Raw genomic sequence first — 18,229 nt, forward strand, 5'->3', positions numbered from 1 at the left:
TGGGAATCGTGGCGCACGCCTTTAATCCCAGCACTTGGGAGGCAGAGGCAGGCGGATTTCTGAGTTCGAGGCCAGCCTGGTCTAGCAAGTGAGTTCCAGGACAGCCAGGGCTATACAGAGAAACCCTGTCTAAAAAAACAAAAACAAAAAAAAAAATGTTCTTACTTCATGTGTATTGATATTTTGCTTGAATGTATGTAAACATACTATTTGCTACCTGATGCTTGCAGAGGCCAGTGGAGGGTGCCATATCCTTTGGAACTGGAGTTAGGGATAGTTACAGGCCATTAATTATTGATGGTAGGAACTGAACCTGGGACCTCTGTGAGACTAGCAAATGTTCTTAACTGCTGAGCCATCTCTCTAGCTCCAATTAATAACACTTGGTCATGAATCTTTCTGCCCAAGAAATGTCCTCCGCATTTCGGATTTAGAAGCACCCACATTTGACCTATGGTAGTACATGTATGTAGCCCCTAAGTTCTCAAGCAGAGACAGTAGGATAACCCTAAGTTCAAGGCTAACTTGAGCTACATGGAGGTCCAGTGTCAGTCAGTCCTGGGTAACTAATCATGCCCTTTTCAAAAGATTCAAAACCCGAACCCTTTGGCAGCCTTTTCCTATCAACAGAAAAAGAAGGTGTGTTCACAAAAGGTTCCTGACTGCCGAGCTAGCCATCGAACCTTTGGATAAAGTTTTTGGATAAACTTTTGGATAAAGTTTTTTTTTTTAAATAATATGCATGTATAAGTGTTTTACCTATATGTATGTATGTGTATCACATGCATGCAGTGCCCACAGAAGCCACAAGAGGGCATTGGATTCCCCAGAACTATAGTTATAGATAGTTATTAGCTGCTGTATGGATGCTAAGAATCAACCCCAAGTCTTCTTGGAGAGCAGTTGCTCCTAACTACTGAGCCATGTCTTCAGCTTCCTGAATAGAAATTTCTGTGGATATACTTTAGGTTAGAAATACTTATGAGGGGGCTGGTGAGATGGCTCAGTGGGTAAGAGCACCCGACTGCTCTTCCGAAGGTCCAGAGTTCAAATCCCAGCAACCACATGGTGGCTCACAACCATCTGTAACAAGATCTGACTCCCTCTTCTGGTGTGTCTGAAGATAGCTACAGTGTACTTACTATAATAATAAATAAAAAATCTTTAAAAAAAAAAAAAAGAAATACTTATGAAAAACAAACTTTCAAACAGAATCACTCTTACTTGTTTTTAATTTTTTTTTATATGAATGGGTATTTTTCCAACGTGTATGTCTCTGTGTCACATGAGTGCCTGGTTTCCAGGGAAGCCAGAAGAGGGCATTGGATCCCCTGAAACTGGAGTTAGCAACAGTTATGAACAGCCATATGGAGACTGGGAATGAACACTCAGGTACTCTATCTAGAAGAGTAGCAGTTGCTCTTAATTGCTGAGCCATCTCTCTAGCCACATAATAATCTTTTAAAATTAGCCAAAAACTAGGGGTGAAGGGGCTAGGAATTGAACCTTTGAGTCTTTGAATCTGATAAGCAAGTATTTTTGCCACCACTATGTCCCTGGCCTCTACTGCCCCCTGCCCCATCCCCTAGCAGGGTCTCATGATGTGTGATCCAAGCTGGCCTCAAACTGAAAAGCCTCCTACCACTACCTCCTGAGTACTAGGATTAAAGACAGGCACATACTATCATGGCTATAGGCTTAGATATTTTTAAAAACCTCCTTTTTCTTTTTTTAAACATTTATTTTATATGTGAGTACACTGTAGCTGTCTTCAGACACCCCAGAAGAAGGTACTGGATCTGATTACAGATGGTTGTGAGCCACCATGCGGTTGCTAGGAATTGAACTCAGGATCTCTGGGTCAGTGCTTGTAAATGGCTGAGCCATCTCTCTAGTCCTTAAAACCTATTTTTATTTTATGTACATGAGTGCTCTGTCTGCATGTACACTTTTGTGCCAGAAGAGGGCATCAGATCCCATTATAGATGAGCCACCATGTGGTTACTGGGAATTGAACCCAGGACCTCCGGAAGAGCAGTCAGTGCTCTTAACCACTGAGCCATCTCTCCGGCCCCCACACTTACTTTTAATAAGGATTCAAATCCCTTCAATACTACCCCACCCCCAACCCCTGCTTCTAGCCCACATCAAAGGTAGAGGAGAAAAGATGGTAAAAAGGACAAGGGAGTGTGGACCTGTTTAGTGGTTCCTTTGGCAGTTCCGATCTCTTTGTCAGGACACCAGCAGTCCAGTTCAGTAGTGTCAGGATACCAAGCATGATCTGCATCAGTGGCACGCTCCAGCAGAAACCGCCAGGCCTCTGCCAAATCAGCACGAGGCAGCAGAGCAACCAGAACCAGCCAGGACGCCAGAAATTCTCTGCCATGCTCTCTCAGTGAAGACAAAGACCACTGCAAGGCTAGCTATGCAAGCACACCATTCAAACATCATGTGTCCTCCCAAGGGTCTTGCCTCAGCAAAATGCCACGTGAGACAGTATCACATGACATATCCAGAACCTTCCACTTCACATGGCTAGACTTGCTTTTCATTTTTATTTAGTTGGTTATTTAGTTGACACAGGGTTTCTATATGTAGCCCTGGCTGTCCTGGAGGTTGCTATGTAGACCAGACTGGCCTCAAACTCACAGAGATCCTCCTGCCTCTGCCTCTGCCTCCTAAGTTCTAGGATTGAAGATGTGTGTGTGTATCACCATAGCTGGTTTGCTTTTTATTTTAAAAATAATATCCTGGCTGGGCTGTGTTGGTGCAGGCCTTTAATCCCAGCACTCAGAGGCAGAGGCCGAGAGCTCTCAGAGTTCTAGGACAGCTAGATATGTTATACAGAGAAATCTTAAACAACAATTAATTCACTAGATAATAATAACAGCAATTTCCTAGCTATCTGAGAATGGTTCGGAACAAAGGAGATTTCAAATGTTTTCCACTGTGATTGTTTGTGTATACAAGACAGTTGCTAAAGGCCATACGTTGTCTTCTCCCATTGGTGTGGTGGTGTGTTTTGTAAATGGATAAACAAAGGAGCATCCATTTTTGTTTCCAAAATGTTCTGGCCAAAGACAGGCAAGGTCATTGGCCCCAAATACAGCAGAAAGAAAGAAGATTGCAGGAAAATGTAGCCAGGCTGTAAAGGGGAAGTGGTCAGGAGTGTGCTACCTGAGCTTGGCTGGGTGGTGTTTTCAGAAAGGCTTCACAAGCTGAAGAAAGCATTGACAAAGGGAAGGGAGGGAGGGAGCACAGGATGGTCAGGGATCCACTGTACACGAGCACCACCACAGACAGACAGACAGACAGACAGACAGACAGAAGAGGGAGGGAACGAGCTCCACAGGCCAGGCTCAAGTCTCTTGGGCCTTCAAGCCACGGCTCTGGCCTGGTGTCAGTTGTCTGATTTCAGGAGAGCCGGGAGTGCCATAAAAGTTGGCAAGGGACATAGAACAAAGGCCCCAAGGAATGTAAGCAAGCAGCCATGGTCTGCGTTCGGAAATGCTTCGTCTAGCATCATGCAATCCCATTGAACTTACTTGTCAAGAGCGGCCACAGCAGGACACGACACAGGTCTCTATTTTCCATTTTATTCTACATAGGTTTATGGAAAGAACTGCAAGAGGGGGCAAGACTGGTTCTTACTAAAGGAAGTCCGTGCTCTTGAGTCTACCATCAAACCCTGAAATGAGGACAGAGAACCACGAGGCAGTTCAGCCTCTGCATTTCCATGGGGGTGCCTTGCAGGCTTCTCAGAGTCCGCAGAAAAATTCCCAGCGCCAAAGATGTTTTCATTTCAATTGGAAACTTGAGACGCTTCAAGATGGAAATTACCTCCAGCGGTGCATAAAGCCATGAGGAAGCCGCTCACTGCAGGCAGGAGTCTGGTGCTAGTATGGTGGCCAGCCAGGCTTCTCTGCAACTTGAGGTGGTGACTTGTCAGAAGGAAGAAATTTGACTCAGACCGTGGTGGCCTGGCTGTGTTGTCCCTTGCTTGGAGCGCTTGCAGTATTTGTATAACAGAAATGCCACGCTGCAAACTCCAAGCAGCACAAGAGCGAAGAGGACATACAGAGCCGTCTGTGCTTCTGCCGTGCCCAGCATCAGCCCCAGGAAGGGCACCTCTGACTTCACAGGGCTGGCAGTGGGCCCAGCATCTAGGAAAAGACAATGGAGGCTCAGGCTCTAGCACTGTTAGCCACCAGCCTGCTCTGAGAAAGTCCTGCTGGCTCCTGCGGTCCGGAGGCTGCATAGTGTACACCCCAAACATACACAGAACAAGCAAGCTCGTGGCTGTGGTGTTGGCATGGGTCCCCTGCACTGCTGTGTTGTTTGCTTGGTTTGTTTTTAAAGATTTATTTATTATTATACATAAGTACAATGTATGTAGCTGCTTTCAGACCCATCAGAAGAGGGCATCAGATCTCATTATAGATGGTTGTGAGCCATCATGTGGTTGCTGGGATTTGAACTCAGGACCTTTGGAAGAGCAGTCAGTGCTCTTACTGGCTGAGCCATCTCACCAGCCTGTTGTTTGGTTTTTTAATTTGTTTTTATAATGTGTACGTGCATACCATGATGCTTGTGTAGAATTGGAAGACAGCTTTCAGGAATACTATTTTGGGTTTCTGGTATTGAACTCATACCATAGTGCTTTTACCTCTGAGCCATCTCACTGTGCCCCACCAAACCACATACTCGCTTTTCTCTTGAGACGGGCCTCTAGCTAGGCAGGGGGCCATGGGTGACTTGGAACTTCAAACTCTACTGCTTCTGCCTATTAAGTGTTACGATACCTTTTGTATGGTGCTAGGTATTGAGCACCCAACATCTCGTACATACTAGGTGGGCTCTCCACCAACTGAGCCACATCCCTAGCCTTGTTTTAAGCATCACTTTGGGCAACTAAAGTTCATCCCGAATTGGATAATGGTCTTGTATTTTCATAGTCATTTATATTCTATAATCACCCAGCGAGTACCAGCCCCAGTGTTTCTGTAGTCCTCTGACTTGACCTAGTGACTGCCTGGAAGCATCTGTCCTCAAGGAAGAGGCCACCATGAGTTAGGGGTGGGCAGGAGAATCTGAAGCTGCTCATTCCTACAGCAGGGCCCTGGTCTCTACTGGCAACACCAGCCCCGAGCGCCTGGAGCACCTGCTGACGAGTGAAGGGATCAAACTGTGGGCAAACATCTGAGCTGGAAGGTGGGTTGGTGGGAAGAACAGCCCCCTCTTGCCCTTTCCCCATCAGTTGGTTCCTCCCAGAGCCACCTCACCTTCTGGTTGCTGGAGACAAGGATGAGGTCCTTGTGCAGGGTCAGGAAAGCCATTGCAGCGGACTATGGAGGCGTAGACCTTGGCTGACGCCTTGGGGATCCTTGGCAAAGAAGGGTCAGAGCGGTTCACAAAGTGCACGCCGAACCTCTCTGCGAAGCCTGTGGCCCATTCAAAGTTGTCCATGATGCTCCAGACCGTGTACCCTCGAAGGTCCACCTTATCTCGTACAGCTGCTCAAACACAGGCCTGGTGTGAGTCTTCTTCACATCAAGACACCTGTGTGCCAGGCCTCCTGAAGCCAGGCTCGTGGTTGTCCCCACTGTCCTAATAGTAGAGTGTGAGTTCAACTCTGAGAGCCCATCCTGTGTCTTCGCAGGTCCTCTATCGTGGATATGCAGGGCCATCAGTGTCTTTCTAGAACTTAGATAGCCTGAGCTAACCCCACTGCCTTCCTCTGTAGCTCAGGAGACTGATCTGAGTCAGGACCCTGAAATACTCTCCCATGGAGAGGCAGGAACTTTTAGAAGCAAAAGATCTGAGCTGTAATAGGACCTCTGGCCATTTTCTTGGCTGTGGTAGAGCCCAGGGTCTACATAGATATCACACACATAGTCTGTATTCATGTGAGTGCTATGTGTGGGTGTATGTAGAAGCCAGAGATGATCCTCGGGTGTTTTAAATTCTAATTTAGGTCTTATGGCTGTATACTGAGCACTTTACTAACTGAGCTATCTCCCCCGTCCTACCACCTTAGAAACCAAAAGCCCAGACCACTCTTGGCCTGCTGCAGGACAGTAATGTGCAGAGATACCAAGAAGCAAGAAAACCTGAGGGTTTCAGAGGACTCGAGTCCGACACTAAGGTCTTGCCAGTGCAGGCAACTGGTTTTACTTGAACGTAAATCTAGGAAGGGAAAAGACCTTAGATTCTAGCTTCAAACAAATGCTTAAACTCAAGAGCCAAAGGCCTTGGCATGCCAGAGCATCCTCCTAGGGATGCTGAGATGCTCACACAGTGGATGCGAAAGCTCTTACCTTTGAGGGCTTCATTAATGTAGCTGCGGAGGTAGTAGATCCTGTCGGTGTCATTGAGTTCTGGGTCTCCTCGTCGGGACACTCCATTCTCTGTGACATAAATTAGAGGGTTGTTGTACTCCTCCTTCAACCAGTTCAAGATCCTCCGGAAGCCAAAAGGGGTCATCTTCAGCCAGAAGGAGCCAGAGTCTGGCCAGGAGCGGTCTGTAATGGAAGCAACTCCCCTGCAAGTTTACAAGGTAAAAATCAGCTCTTGTTTATAAGCTCCAGGTCTTGCTTATGGAAGCTACCCTTCTCCCAGAACACTTCACAGTAGCATAGCAGCTCTGCATGTCCTGTCTTCTGCTGACATACAAGCACTACCTTCAGAGGACGGGTCCTCAAGTCACCTGTCATTTTGGAGGTGCTCATCTGTGTAGTGGCAGGGAGCAGACATTGAGGCTCACTCAAATGTCCACATCCCTGACCCTTCTACAAGGATGAAAAAGAAAGGGGAACGGCTCGTGGCAGTGGGATGCCTGCTGTATCTGACGAGCCCTGTGTTGGCACAGATGAAGCCTTCTCCATCCCCAGACTCTTTGCAGCACTTGATTCCGCTGAACTGAATGTTCTATCTCATAGGCCCTGGGGGAGGTTTCTGGGGAAACAGGCTTAGAACTTTGAGACTACACGGGAGCAAGTAGAGGGTCTGACTCTGGTTCCAAGTAGAGGTGGGGAACGCAAGGCTTGTATGTGAAGAAAGAACCAGGAAAAAGCTTGGTGTGAAAAGAGACGGAAGAGAAGAGCTGGAGAGAGAGCGCTGTAAAGTTCCTGTCTTGTGCGCATGCGTCCATGTTAAAAGAAAAGAGGGGGAAGGGTGTGGCAGCACCTGTCTATACTCCCAATGCTGGGGAGGCAGACAGAGAGCCCTGCACACGTGTGAGCGTGCACACACACAAAAGGCACAGGAACTTTTGCTGTTATAAATAAATCACAACTAAGAGGATAACAATTATAAATAATAACAGTAGCCTCTCTCTCTCTCTCTCTCTCTCTCTCTCTCTCTCTCTCTCTCTCTTCTTGGTATTTTGAGACAGGGTTTCTCTGTGTAGCCCTTACTGTCCTGGAACTCACTCTGTAGACCAGGCTATCCTCAAACTCACAGAGATCCTCCTGCCTCTGCCTCCCGAGTGCTGGAATTAAAGATGTGCACCACTACGGTTGGGTCTCATTCTTGTTCTCGCTGTTTCCTAGGTGGTCATGTGTTATTTATACAGTCTATAAATGATAGTTTGACTTTGTATTGAAGAACAAAGTCGAGGCCTGTGAGAGGGAAACGGCAGTGCTGTGTGGCTATCACTTGCTGCAGTCGAACACACCCTGGTGTCCACACCATGAGAGATGTTCTGAGGCCACACAGACCCGAGCATAAGCCAGGCATGGAACGCTTTCTGCCTCACGTGCCCTGTTGACCACCTTACCTATCGGCATCAAAAGACGAAACAGCAGCGGCGTAGTTGAGGTTGTAGGCTAGGACAGTGGTGTAGTGGTTGAACCCAAAAAAGTCAAAGGTGCCCTGGATCTTCTTCTTCTCGCTCTCTGTAAATTCAGGGAGCCTGGAAAGAGGGAGCCATTAGGGGATGAGCCTTCAGGAAGAATCCCACTTTGAGGAGCGTATCTGGACAGGGTGGGGAGCACTCAGAACTCCAGGCCCTTGGCTGTGAGTAAGGCACAGCCCTAGAGAGAGAAGCCCTTCTGTGTGCTGCTTCCCTTCTCCCCAAAGAGCCACCCTGCCCATCACCTCACTGTCCTGTGTAAGCTCCTGGCAGGCTGCCCTCTGCCCCCGCCCCCGCCCCCGCCCCCGCCCCCGCCCCCCTTCCTTCAGACATTCAGAGTTTTACCATTCGCGATAGATTTGAAAAGCACAAGCACATCTCGGGTAGCCACCTTAGATGATTCCTGTATGCTCTTAACAGTCCTCCCAGCTCGCCCTTGGTGAGTCCCTGCGCTTCCCCTGGGCTTGCTCTATTCAGGCGCCTTCTGATGTCTAGCCTTACTTACGGGATTTCTCTGAGAACTCAGTGTTGGATGTGTGCACTTTTCTATGCTCACTCTTACACTGGGCTTGTGTTCCTCACCCCTGCTTCTCTCTGGAGCCCATAATACCCCTCAGCTGGTGCCCTCAAGGCCCTGCCTAGCTTCCAGACACACACAGCTCAGGGCCTACATGGCAGCAGGTTCAGTCTCAGCTCTGTGCTGCATGTACTCTGTCTGTACCCCAACCCTGAGACACATGGACTTCTGCTCCCCAAATCCTTGTTGCTATGAAGGCCTAGCTCCACCAATATCCTGCCTTAGCTGTAAAGTCCCCAGAGTCTACACGGCCAACCTCCCAGGTTTCTTTGGAGTTGTCTTTCTCCTGAAGGAATGGAGAAGTAGGATTCCATGGTATCTCATCACCCCGGCTGCTCTGTCAGCTACCGGAAGGGCCGGACTCTGCCTAGGGACCCTACTCGGTTCTGACCCAGATGTACAGTAGCAGCTCGGCACAGCTGTGTGGAGGAGCCATGATGCCCACTTGCAGACTGGCACATCAGACCCTGGCCAAGCCTTACCCATCAGGACCTGCCCTATACGGGCCATGTGTGTACAACATAGTAAGAACTAGAATTGTAAATATCCCATGGTGGGAGAGATGGCAGATTTGGGGGAAAGACTCCAAGGTTGTTAGAAAAGCATACTTGCTGAGTTCCTTTCCTCCTCCACGGGCCACATGACTAGTGGAGAGCTGGTGAATATGTCCCCACAAAGCCAGGGGCCATCTTTTTGTGATTTTGCACATGCTACACTCCAGGGGGCAACTGGATGGTTCTCAAACCTAAGCGGTTGGCGCTGGAGGCAGGCAGTCCTGGTCTGAGCATCACTCCTGTGGTTAGCACTGCTGCCCTGGCCTTTATTCCTCATCTTTGGCAGTTATGGGATCCATGACTGACAGCTGCTCCTGACAGGAAGTGTGGAGAGCTGGGAAGAAGGGCGGATGCTGTATGAAGCACTGCCATCTGCTAGCTCAGTGACATGACAACAAGCATGTGCCCTACAGTCCCCAGACAATTGCTTTCGCACAGGGTGACAAACTAGAGTTGGATAAACTGGGGATTTGTCCTTGGAGTGTGGCAATGGGGTTACTTAGAAGTGGGCACTCTTGGGACAGAGTCCTCGCTGTTCTGGAGAACAAGAACAGTATTAGCAGTCGTTTGTCCCTTGTCAGGCTCTGAGATGATGACTTTTTTTTTTAAAGATTCATTTATTTATTATGTCTAAGTACACTGTAGCTATCTTCAGACACACCAGAGAGGCCGTCAGATCTCATTACAGATGGTGGTGAACCACCATGTGGTTAGTGGGAATTGAACTCAGGACCTTTGGAAGAGCAGTCAGTGCTCTTAACCGCTGAGCCATCTCTCCAGCCCAGATGATGGGTTTTTAATGAAAATTTGCTTTCATAATAAAAAATAAATTTTAGGGCAAATACAGAAGTGGATGCTCATAGTCATCTATTGGATGGAACACAGCACCCCCAATGAAGAAGCTAGAGAAAGCATCCAAGGAGCTAAAGGGGTCTGCAATCCTATAGGTGGAACAACAATATGAACTAACCAGTACCCCCAGAGCTCGTGTCTCTAGCTGCATATGTATCAGAAGATGGCCTAGTCGGCCATCATTGGGAAGAGAGGCCCCTAGGTCTTGCAAACTTTATATGCCTTAGTACAGGGGAACGCCAGGGCCAAGAAGTGGGAGTGGGTGGGTAGGGGAGCAGGGCAGGGGAAGGATATAGGGGACTTTCAGGATAGCATTTGAAATGTAAATGAAGAAAATATCTAATAAAAATTGAAAAAATTAATGTATTGGCATGGGGGCCTCTGGAGTTGAATAAAAGTTGAATGGACTTCTCAAAAAAATAAATTTTTAAAAATTGTTTTCATACTAAATCCTTTGGTTATGTTCACCTTCTCCAACTCTACTCAGATCCTCCCACCTCTCTACTCAATTCTAGCTAACTTTGTGTTTTCTCTCAAACAAACAACAAACAACAACACCTACCCACAGATCAGGACTCAACTCTCATCAGAAATGCATCTTCCTGTAGTAGATGGGAACTAACACAGAGACCCAGCTGGACAAAGTGCACAGACAGAGTCCTTGGAGCCCTAAGTCCTAACCGCCTCCGTCCAGCCCCTCCCTCCCCTCAAGGATCTATGCACAGAACAGGAGGTGGGAAGATGGTAGGACTCAGAGGTGATGGATGACTCCAAGACACAACAGGACTGAGCTGCGTCTCACATGCTGTCTGCTGCATGCAATCTTCTTAGCACAAACAGAGCTGTAGGCGTGGCGCCCTGCCTGCCCACTGCCACCCAGACCACACACTCATTGCTGTGGACCCAGCACTTACCTGGACTTGTTGAGGCCTGCCGCCAGGCTTCTGTCACGAATCCGTGTCTTCATCACCTCAGGGTAGTCTCCGTTTTTGAAGATGGGGTGTGCAAACCAGCCCCCCATAAACTGTGGAAAGAGAGGGCGTGGTAAGTCTTGGTTGAGGCTGATGTGGGAGAAACGTCTCTCACCTTTCACAGGCTCTGGCAGCCCTAAGAGAGGCTGGACCATGACCTTCACTGAACATGCTATTCCCTGTGGGTGTCTATTTACTATAGAATTAACTTCCAGGGAGAGCGTATGCACATTTGTTTTATGAATTAGAAAATAAGGGACACTAAAGAGTTTCTCAGAAATCAAGGGATTCGGGCCCTGTACTGGCTAGTTTTGTGTCAACTTGACACAGCTGGAGTTATCACAGAGAAAGGAGCTTCAGTTGAGGAAATGCCTCCATGAGATCCAACTGTAAGGCATTTTCTCAATTAGTGATCAAGGGGGAAAGGCCCCTTGTGGGTGGGACCATCTCTGGGCTGGTAGTCTTGGGTTTTATAAGAGAGCAGGCTGAGCAAGCCAGGTGAAGCAAGCCAGTAAAGAACATCCCTCCATGGCCTCTGCATCAGCTCCTGCTTTCTGACCTGCTTGAGTTCCAGTCCTGCATCCTTTGGTGATCAACAGCAGTATGGAAATGTAAGCCGAATAAACCCTTTCCTCCCCAACTTGCTTCTTGGTCATGATGTTTGTGCAGGAATAGAAACCCTGACTAAGACAGGCCCGGAAGTGATGGGTTCAGTCGGGCTCTATTACCTACTGTAGTCAGGTCTCAGTGTGACACAGGCTAGCTTCAAACTCACTATATAGCCAGGGATGGCCTTCAGACTCTCAACCCTCCATTTCAGTCTTCATGGTGCTGGATTACAGGCACACATCAGCACCATCAGTTTATGCAGTGCTAAGGACAGAACCTCAGGCTTCACACATGCTAAGCGAGCACTCAGCCAAGTGAGTTACATCCCAGCCCTGTACTAACACGTTCAACTATCAGTAGTAGTAGCAGTAGTAGTAGTGTGTGCATGCCTCAGTGTGTGTGTGTGTGTGTGTGTGTGTGCATGACAGAGTGAGGGTGAATGCCATGGGTGCACATATGGGAATCAGAAAATAGCCCCGCGGAGTGTCTTCTCTTCCTCTTTCCTGTGGGTTCCCAGGATAGAACTCAAGCCCCCCAGGCTCGCATTGACAAGGACCTCTGCCTGCCGAGCCATCCTACCAACCACAAACAATTCTTTAAGACTTAAAACTCAGCTCCTGGGTGGAGAAGAGCGCATCCTGCTCTGCAGAGGACCTGAGTTTGGCTCTCAGCAGCCTGGCCGGGTGGCCTACAACCATTCCCTGGATGTCTGGTGCCCTTTTCTGGATGCCACAGGCTTCTGCCCTCACACACATGTGCCCATACATAGATACATATGCACACACAGAAAAGTAAAATAAATCTTTAAAACTCTCTCAGTCTCTTATCATCCATGGCTTTTGCCACAGCACACCTCTGGGTGAATAGGAAAGATTCCGACACGGATGAAAAAGTGAAGCATTCCCCTTGAGCTCAAAAAAATCAAGTAAGAGCAAAACTGAGTTCGATCCAAAACCATTATGCTTAGTCTCCATCTGTCTATTTCTGTTAAACCACACTGGGAGAGAAGACTGTCGAGAAGCGACAGAGAGCACAGACCTGTACGTATCTCCTGGCCGCCTCCACATCCTCCTGGTTGGAAGGATCTCTGGGCTCGGCCCAGTCGCTGCTGATGGTGATAGAGATCACACCTCCCTGGCTGTTACGGTATGTGCTGTTGTAGAGATGCCAAGCCTCAGCGTGAGCCTTTATTAGGTTGTGTCCAGCAGTGTACGGAGCTGTGCCAGGTCTGAAAGAGATCCCTGGAAACACACAAGGATGTCAGCAGAAAGCACCATCCTGTCTGCGGATGGAATGGAGGATTTGACCCTAGGAAGACCCGGATTCCAGTTTCCCCTACTGAATGGTGGAGAGTAGTCAGCCTGTTGTGTCTTTCTCAGGAGAGCAGGCAGCAAAGAGTGCTTGTAGGGAGGCCTGTAGAGACAGGGTTTCCAACACACTGTCTGGCCATGATTCTCATGCCACCTGGAATTCGAGTCTTCACAGTGCTAAGAATATTATGACCCAAGGAGCTGACAAGTTGGACGAGGGCCTTTACCTGGAGCAGACACCCCACTGCCGTAGCCGTGGGCCGCAATGACAAAGGGCTCATTCAGTGTGATCCAGAACTTGACCTTGTCCCCCAACCTCCGGAAGAGCACATCGGCATAGTCCTTAAACCGCTGTACAACTGTCTCGTTCTCCCAGCCCCCAACGTCCTGCAGTGCCTGGGGCAGGTCCCAGTGATACATGGTCACCTATGAGCAAGTCAGAGCGGGGGTCCATCAACCATTCCCTCAGGAAGCTGGCGACATGAGACATACAAGCACAGAGCAAGGGACAATGACTCGGAAAGCTCAAGGGGCTTTGAACCATCTCCAGGCCTGGGGAGGAAAGGTTTCATCCTTTAATTTGGTACCATGTGAATTTATGGACATCTCAAAACCAAAGTTGAAAACACAGTTAGGTGCTGGGGTAAAGGCTCAGCGGGCAAAGGTGCTGCCACCAAACCCAATGACCTGAGTTCAAGCTCCAGAAGCCACATGGTGAAAGGACAGAAGCCACTCCTATGAAGTTGTCCTGGTTCACACACACACACACACACACACACACACACACACACACACACTCCACATCTTTTGGGGGTTGGGAATATGTCTTGGTAGAGTACTTGCTTAACATGTATGAAGCCCTGGGCTCCAGCCCAGCACCGCTTATATAGAGAGTGGCTTTGCACACCTGTAAGCTTAGCTCTTACAAGGTGGAGGCAGACAGATCAGAAGTTCAAGGACATCTTCAGCTACTTAAGGAGCTGGAGGCCTGCTGGAATATATGAGACTTTGTCTCAAACATAAGTCAAAAAGTAAGACCCTATCTGACAAATAAATAAATGGATATGAGAGGCAGTACCTTAAAAATAAATACATTAAATAAAATACTCAGCATTTTGTTTGTATCAGAAGGGGGCTCCTCTTGACCCACTGCCTCCAGGGGCCACATCCTCACCTGTGGTGTGATGCCAGCAGCCAGCAGCGCATCTATGAATCGAACATAGTAGTTGAGGCCTGCTTCGTTGATGAACTTGGTGGTTCCGTCGGGGAGGATTCTAGGCCAGGAGATGGAGAAGCGGTAGTGGGACACGCCCAGGTTCTGAAGGGCCACCACATCCTCAGCAATCTTGTGGTAACTGTCACATGCCACGTCCCCGTTGTCGTCATTCCCAATCTTCAGTGGAGTGTGGGAAAATGTGTCCCAGATACTAAGTCCTTTGCCATCTGCTCTCCACGCACCTTCAACCTCAAGATGACAAGAGGCGGTCTAAGTCATCTGAACAAACACAGATCCGCTAACGTTGACTCGGGAGCCTCCTCTGCATAGCCCGCCTCCAGATGCTGAAGCTGCACCGCACTGCAATCTGCTACTGTGCTGCCTCCCTTGTGACCATGCAGTGCAGGAGTGTCCCCTCCCCACCCCCTCTCTCTCTCTTGCCCTGTGTGTGTGTGTGTGTGTGTGTGTGTGTGTGTGTGTGTGTGTGTGTCTGTGTCTGTGTCTGTGTCTGTGTATATGTGTCTGTGTGTGTAAAAGAAAGACAGAGACAGGGAGCGTCTCATACAGCCTAGGCTGGCTTTAGACTCTGTAACACAGGAACCAAGCTTTCTGCTGAGTCTGCTCCCATGCTACATCTCCGACTCCCAGATTGTATAGTTCACTGTATTTTCCCAATTAATGCTGGCAGTGGGCTCTGGCCTTTGGTGGGTACTCACTAAAGAGCTTGAGTGAACACTTTCACATCCCCTACCACCTCCAAAGACAGCCAAACAGAAAGCCAGGATGCTGCTGTGGAGACTTTGTAGTCCAGACACACACAGTGTTTCCATGCCGTCCTCCTCCCTCTGACTCCCTTCCGATAAGCTCCTGGAGAATGCCTGTCTATGGTGGTCTGTGGGTACAGAGGTACTGCTTCTGTAATTTACTTTAAGACATTTTAGCAACTATGGTGTGACTGGTCACAGCTGAGGCGGTGCTGCATTCAATAATGCACACTCAGTCCTGGCTGGGGGAGTGTGGAGTGGAGCCAACAGGAGCAGTCATGGGGAATCATCCTTGTGGAGGTGAAGGAAGCTGAAGCCAGAGGGAGGTAAGGATGTAAGAAGCCACAAGAGAGAGAAGGAGGAGGGAGGAGAGAGAGGGAAAGGGGGACAGGGAGAGGGAGGAGAGAGGGGGAAAGGGGGACAGGGAGAGGGAGAGGGAGGGGGAAAGGGGGACAGGGAGAGGGAGAGGGAGAGGGAGGAGAGAAATCTTCACTGGGGAAAGGGGATACAAACAGGGACAAATGAACAGGCTAGCATTAACCCTGTGGAGTCAGATTTTTACTGGGTATGAACTCATGGCTTTACATACACACATGTAGAGCTGCGGGAGGTGGCTAAGTCAGAAGAGGCTTTGGCTGAAGGCAGGAGGCAGGAGGCCCTGGGCTCTCTACCTAGCAGTGCATATACCAGGAGTGTTGGTGCATGCTAATAAGCACAGCACTTGGGACATAGAGGCAGGAGGATGAGAAGTTCAAGGTCATCCTTGGCTAGAATGAGTCTGAAGCTAGCTTGGTATATACAACACCCTGTCCTATAATAAGGAAGTAAGTAAATAAATAAATAAATAAATAAATAAATAAATAAATAGGGAGGGGGCCGCAGGGCAGATATATACAGACGTGTGTGGGGGTACATGCATGTGCTTCTCTGTTGTGATAACTAAGAGGACTTACAAGCTGTGATAGCTGTGAGGATACCAGTATCCAGATGTGAGAAACTGCTGGGACTCACCAGAGAAATGGCTGCTTTACAGCCGGGGAAGGAAGATGAGCCCATTGTGCCAGAAAGGACTAAGGAAGATGGGCTAGCATGTGGCTTAAGCAGTAGAGGACTGCCTACCTTACATGAATCACCAGCTCTAGCATCTCATAAACCAGGCACAGTGGCACACACCTGTAACCCCAGCATTTGAAGGGGAGATGGGAGGGTCAAGAATCCAAGAATTAAGCCGGGTGTGGTGGCCCATGCCTTCCCAGCACTTGGGAGGCAGAGGCCGGCGGATTTCTGAGTTCAAGGCCAGCCTGGTCTACAGAGTGAGTTCCAGGACAGCCAGGGCTACACAGAGAAACCCTGTCTCAAAAAACCAAAACAAAACAAAAAAATTCAAGAATTAGGGGTACTCAGCAAACTGTATGATGTATGAGACCGTGTCTCAAAGGAAAAAAAAAAAGGAGGAGGAATAGTGATGGTGGTGGTGGTGGTGATGAAGGAGAAAAGGAAAGAAGGGGAGGGAGGAGAAAGGGGAAGGGAGGCAGAGAGGAAGTTAGGGAAGGAGGGAGAAAAATATTTAATAAAACAAAAATGCTGATCAGATCCAAGTTGAGAAATCCTGCCACAGAGGACTGACGCTGTTTGCCTGAAACATAACAGCGCGAAGCCTCTGGAATCTTGGCCTTTGCCCTGGCAAGCCTTTTGTGTAAGGTGTTGGCCAGAGCACTTAGCAGGATGAGACCTGGGGTCTCCTGGAGTTGAACAAATAGAACAAATGAGAAAGTAGGTAGCGTTTACCTAGTAAATATCTGTCTGTGGCAGAACTGTGTCTGGGACTTTCTCACGCGGCGGGGTGGCACTGGAGGTAGCTAACCTGGCGGTAGTGACATCTAGAGAAAGCCCAGATAAGCTAGACCATCCATACATTGCTTTGCCACAGTATCTTCCCACAGAGTAAGTGGTACAGAGGTAGAAGGTCGGGGACACGGGCACACTGTGGGTTCCCTAACAAGTAACTTGACTACTGCTGTTTCCGTGTGCACTGGAGATCAGTCCCAGAATCTCACACATGATGATGGTGAGCGGGCCTGCCCTGAGCCACCCCCTCGCCATTACCTTTCCTTTTTCTGAGGAAAGATAAGAGCATCACATTTTCTGCGTTTGCCTCCTTTGGCATGAACACAGTAGGAGTCTGATGTCAGAGCATCAGAAAAAGGGCAGGCCCAGTTTGGAGCCAATTTAGGCCAGCTGCCTGCTTGGATGAGCCGGGTGAGGAGACCTACAGATGGAGATTGTCTATTGACATGCCCTTTCCAGAACATTCTGTCATGGCTCAACCTGCTCCATTAGGCCTTCAAATATCCATTTCAGCACTTGACCAGATCTATAGACACCTAGGAAATAAATATCTGGCCAATCTGGAAAGATGTTTCTAGACTGAATTAACGAAAGTAGGAAGAATTGCCCTGAATGCAGATGCGACCTGACCAGGTCCATCCCACTCCTGGCTTCTGTGTCTGCCTCCCTGGTGCTGTGCGGAAGCTTGGTGCCCAGCAGCAATGCAGGAAACCGACCTCCATGGCTCCAAAGTCCTCACCTGATAGGAAGCAGACGCTGCACTCCAGATGAAGCCCTTGGGAAACTCTCCATACAGGAACTCATCCTCCTTGGCTAGGGGCATGCCATTGTTGGTAATGACCTCTGTATAGTATCTGGCTGAGGCTCTTGCTGTTCGAGGTCTGTTCACATGATCAAAGTCGACGTGATACAATCCAAATCTCATGGTGTAGCCGTGCAGCCACTCGAAGTTGTCCATCAGCGCCCAGGCAGAGTAGCCTCGAAGGTCAACACCATCCAGCCTGTAGGCTAGGAATACCCCACAGAAAGCAAGAAAGCTTCACACCAGTAGGCAGGAGCCTCAAGCAGCCTAGCCATGTGCTGGCACTAGACTCCAGGCTGTGTCCCTAAACCACAGATGTGTGCACGGTCACTTGCTTCCCAAGAGAGCAACATGTTACTTTGTCACTTTTACTTTTTGCTAGCTTCAGTGACCTTACAGCAATTGTTAGGTAAAAGGGTAGGCCTCAGATGCAAGGGCCTGAGCCCTCCTTAGATATTAGGCACACAAATGTGAATTTATTGATGTCATTTAATTTTCCTCTTTCTTGCTTTTTTTCTCCTTCTTTCTTTCTCTCTCTCTTTCTTTCTTTCTTTCTTTCTTTCTTTCTTTCTTTCTTTCTTTCTTTCTTTCTTTCTTTCTTTCTTTCTTTCTTTTTGATTTTCATTTGGGGGCTGGAAACTAGGGCTTTATATTCTATATTCTAGGCAAGCAATTTACCAACTGAGCCACACCCCGAGCTCGATAAGTGGGAAAGTGAGAACTTTTACATTTTAATTTGTGTATTTATTAGTGTATGTGTGTGTATGAGTATGTTAGTATGTGTGTGTGGATGTGTCTGTGTGTGTGTCTGTGTGTGTATTATCTGTTTGTATGTGTGTGTCTCTGTGTGTATATGTGTCTGTTTGTGTATGTG

General features: G+C 48.5%; 1 protein-coding gene across 1 annotated transcript in view; it reads right to left on the minus strand.

Moving 5' to 3' along the window:
- Positions 1 to 3,582: 3,582 nt before the first annotated feature.
- Positions 3,583 to 18,229, minus strand: part of Lct (lactase) — a 43,563-nt gene continuing 28,916 nt past the window's right edge. Inside the window, exons 9-17 of the mRNA NM_001081078.2 lie at positions 17,293 to 17,561; positions 13,900 to 14,190; positions 12,953 to 13,151; positions 12,454 to 12,656; positions 10,750 to 10,859; positions 7,778 to 7,912; positions 6,318 to 6,541; positions 5,283 to 5,513; positions 3,583 to 4,163 (exon numbers count right to left, since the gene is read on the minus strand). Of these exons, the coding sequence (NP_001074547.1) occupies positions 3,946 to 4,163; positions 5,283 to 5,513; positions 6,318 to 6,541; positions 7,778 to 7,912; positions 10,750 to 10,859; positions 12,454 to 12,656; positions 12,953 to 13,151; positions 13,900 to 14,190; positions 17,293 to 17,561 (1,880 nt within the window). The 3' untranslated portion in view covers positions 3,583 to 3,945. The remainder of the gene's footprint in view (positions 4,164 to 5,282; positions 5,514 to 6,317; positions 6,542 to 7,777; positions 7,913 to 10,749; positions 10,860 to 12,453; positions 12,657 to 12,952; positions 13,152 to 13,899; positions 14,191 to 17,292; positions 17,562 to 18,229) is intronic.

This window comes from Mus musculus, chromosome 1 (genome assembly GCF_000001635.26).
Source record: "Mus musculus strain C57BL/6J chromosome 1, GRCm38.p6 C57BL/6J".
Taxonomy (NCBI): Eukaryota; Metazoa; Chordata; class Mammalia; order Rodentia; family Muridae; genus Mus; species Mus musculus.